Source organism: Marmota flaviventris, chromosome 2, assembly GCF_047511675.1.
Source record: "Marmota flaviventris isolate mMarFla1 chromosome 2, mMarFla1.hap1, whole genome shotgun sequence".
Classification (NCBI taxonomy): Eukaryota; Metazoa; Chordata; class Mammalia; order Rodentia; family Sciuridae; genus Marmota; species Marmota flaviventris.
In genome coordinates, this window is record NC_092499.1 from 32,340,509 (window position 1) to 32,344,177 (window position 3,669).

General features: G+C 41.2%; 1 protein-coding gene across 1 annotated transcript; it reads right to left on the reverse strand.

Annotated features, from left to right (window-relative positions):
• Positions 1-2,232, reverse strand: LOC114089594 (disintegrin and metalloproteinase domain-containing protein 20-like). Its single transcript, XM_027931470.1, has one exon. The coding sequence runs from the start codon at positions 2,230-2,232 to the stop codon at positions 1-3; it is 2,232 nt and encodes a 743-aa protein (XP_027787271.1).
• Between the last annotated feature and the right edge of the window lie 1,437 nt (positions 2,233-3,669).

The window sequence follows — 3,669 nt, forward strand, 5'->3', positions numbered from 1 at the left end:
TCATTTCTTAGGAGGTTTAGCCTTTTTCTTCGCATCTGCAGTTATTTTTGCTTTTATAGCTGCACCAATACAAATTACAAGAAGAAAAGCAGTGATTCGAGATAAGATTACAACTAGTCCCTTGTTTACAGTGACTTGAATTTTGGCTTTCATAGATAACTCTTTATCTGGTGGAGGGCCACTGTCTTCACTGCCACCTGTTCCTTTCTGTTCACAGTCTGGTGGTTTCCAACCCCTCAAACAGTGACACTTTTCCAGATTGTTGCACACACCTTTGTAATTGCATGTCTTCACATCACAGGTAAAAGGAAAATCCCGATGAAAAGTACAGTTTTTATTTAAACAGTATTGTCCAGGGCCACAGGTTGCACCATCCACTACAAGTCCCACTTCTGGTAGTTCTTCACCATAATGTGTATCAAATCCAAAGCATGATTCCAGTTTAGCGTCACCTACATATATGTGATGAAATGTGCTGTGCTCAGCTACACCAGGAACTTGTTGAACATTACTGCAGTGCAACATTCCACATAAAACATCATCTATTTCACATTTCATAGGTTTAGTTCCCCCTCTTACGAACTTAAGCCCACAGTTTCCAAATCGGTCACCTATTACATTCAATTTTTCATAGCACATTGGTAAAGCATCTTTTACTTGGTATCCAAGAAGGGCTTGACACTGCAAATCACGGTCACTGCAGTTTCCTCTCACACAAACAGAGAGTGGTGAACATGGGGTTCCATCCTGGACATATAAATCATTTGGGCAATTATTCCCTGTCCCATCACAGTACTCTGGAAGGTCACAAATACCATGTACATCTCTGCAAAGCATTCCTGCACTAGCGAATTTACAATGATCGCAGCAACCTCCAGTATCGCATGTACTGCCAGAAGTGAAGGCACAGTTGGTAGAACAACAAGAGTTATTGGCACACTCCTTAAGGGAGCCACAGTCACATTGTTCATTCGAATTTACATCCTTGTCTCCACAACGATTAGCAATATAAGGAAAATTGGAGTATGGTTTATTAGGTAGACTCAAGCAAGGATCCCATCTATGTACCATCCAATGCAACCTATCATAAGAACAATTGCTAAACATATCTAGAAGACCAGGTATTGAATTCATAACACAACGATGTCTTCGAAAACAAACACATGAAGGGTCGTCATGAGCTATGCCCATGTTGTGAGCAATTACATGTGCCGTAACAGCTGCGATCTTAAATATGTGATAGTTTTCAAAATACACATATGCTGCTCCCCAATTGGGGTTGCAGAAGCCAGAATGGGAGGCATAATACTTCGAACCTCCTACCATATATCCTAGATAAAGTATTGAAGTGTCATGTGTAAAAACTTTCCACAGATTATAAAATTTCCATAAACCAAATTCATGTGTAGCCGTAGAAGCATGGTTGTATGGTTTCATGTTAAATGTATCCTCTTTTTCCCAAATGCACAGAATACGTATGTTGGAATATAAATTGCCTGGTCTGAAAATGGAATCCAGGATATTATTTATAATCACTACATTTTCTATTATCTGGGTCTGATTTTGATTCTGCGAATATACTGAACTACTAATTGTGAAATGAAGCTTCATGTGTTTCATGTGTGATCGCCACAAATAAACAGGGCCTGCTCTAGGACTTTCAGCTAAGTTTACCTCTTCAGGTATTTGATTTGTCTCTTCCTCTTCAATTTTACACCTTTCATCTTCATCTGCTCTGTCTTCTGACACAAGCAGAGAAACCACATGCTCAAATTTGGAAGAAGCCTCCAATGGTTTGATTTCATAAGTGAAGTCATCCACCTGCAGCATGCCACGCAGCCCTCCATAGCAGGTGTCCAGGGTGGCCACGGACCCAGGAACCCCTTCCAGATAGCTGTAGTAGTAACAATCTTGAGGGACATATGGGTAGTCCTCCTGATTGGCTCCTTGGTCATTATTAGTAATAACAGGAAAATGTCTGGGTATCAAGTTCTTCTTGAGCTTCATGTGGATCACATGTCTTTGTCCCCGGAAGCGAATGCTGTAGGCAAGCTGGTTTGGCATTTTAATTTCACCCCTCCTCTGGGGTACCTTCTTGGGAATCACAACCTCAGAAGATGTGAAGCGCCATTTTGGGGGGCCATGGGAGCAGCAGACAAGGCAGAGAAGTACCCAGAGTACATGCAGCCAGAGAACTCCCGTCAAGGGTCTCTGGGCCCAAGCAGACCCCATGAATAAGGGAGCCTCCGCCCAAAGCAAATAAGGTCAAGTGGGAGGCAGGCAAGACTGCTGTGGAGGTAGTCAGGAGGACAACAGTGACTGAAGGCCTGGTCAACTCTGAGAGTTGGAGGGGAGAGTGAGGCTATTACATAACAATGCTGTGCTCAAGTAGCTGATTACTCAGAGGATTGAACCTTCTTGGGAAGGGAAAAAATTGGGGTTGTATTTGGAAAAAAAAAGGTGTATATCTGAGCTGAAAATCTCCAGTTCTAAAGGGAATTAATAAGAAGAGGAAGTGTTAGCACAAAAAGATCGGGCCTGACACTTCACAGATTAGCCCAAATCCCTTATTCAGGAATGGAGTCATGGTTCTCATGGACCCACTCTCCTAGTGGGAAAATGTATCACTAAACAAAGGAGGGGATTTGGCTTATGAAGGTTATACTAAGAGGTGATTTAATTAATGAGCATGTCAGCTTGGGCACACAGGAATTTGGGGTCTGTTTTACTGGGTCAAATGGGAGGGAGTCTGGGGTCAATGGTCGGTCTCTGGGATTTATCTTACTGGGCCTGGTGGAAGGCCTGGGGTCAGTGGTTGGTTTCTGGAAAGGATTTGTTTAGGGAAGGATTAATGCTTTGACCTCTTCCCAGAGACTGCCTTTCTAGCTTTGATGGACATCTCCTCTCCAGGATTTTTTTTTCACTACTGGAAAGTATATACTAGGAGAGGATCAATGTTCTCAATGTGTGACTTTCCTTCCCACTCCCCTTTTCCTAGGTCTCACTATTTGGGAGTTTGTCATTTTCCATATGCAATAGGAAGGATACATTGATTTGGTGCAATTTTTGGACAGTTATGGCTTTTTCTCAAACTAGAAGAACCAAGTAAATAATAAACAATAAACAGTAAACAATAAATCATAAGTGGGATAAGAATAAATGGGGTTTGTGCAATTTTAGGACAAATATGAAGTTTTTCAAACCTATATGAGTTAAGGGTTCAATAGTAATTAAGTTAGGAACCTTATAAAATGTAGAATAGATATTCTCTTTGGGAATTTAGAGGGGAGAATTAAATTTCATGGAAATTGAATTGAGTTGAGGGTGACTGATGCAATGAAAGTATAAATACATGTCAGGAAATGAAAAAATATAAGGTGTGAAACAATTTTCTTATCAAATTCAACCTTACCTACCCTGTGGTCATCAAAAAATTCCAGCCCTATAGGGTGGCTCAGTGGAATCCATTTTGTTAATACCAACAATTAGTTGCTTCATACCCAGTGTGGAAACCCGAAGGGCATTTCATGGGTCTGCCAGTCTTGGAGTGATCAGCTTCCAATTCACCAATACTAGTAGCAATTATCAGCAATCAGCCTGAGATAGGCCTGTAATCATGTTTTTTATAAGGTCTCTGTGTCCTGGGGCATCAATGATAATCACATAATA

Excerpts from the sequence above, each read along its gene's own strand:
- LOC114089594 (XM_027931470.1), bottom strand. The coding sequence starts at position 2,232 with ATGGGGTCTGCTTGGGCCCAGAGACCCTTGACGGGAGTTCTCTGGCTG.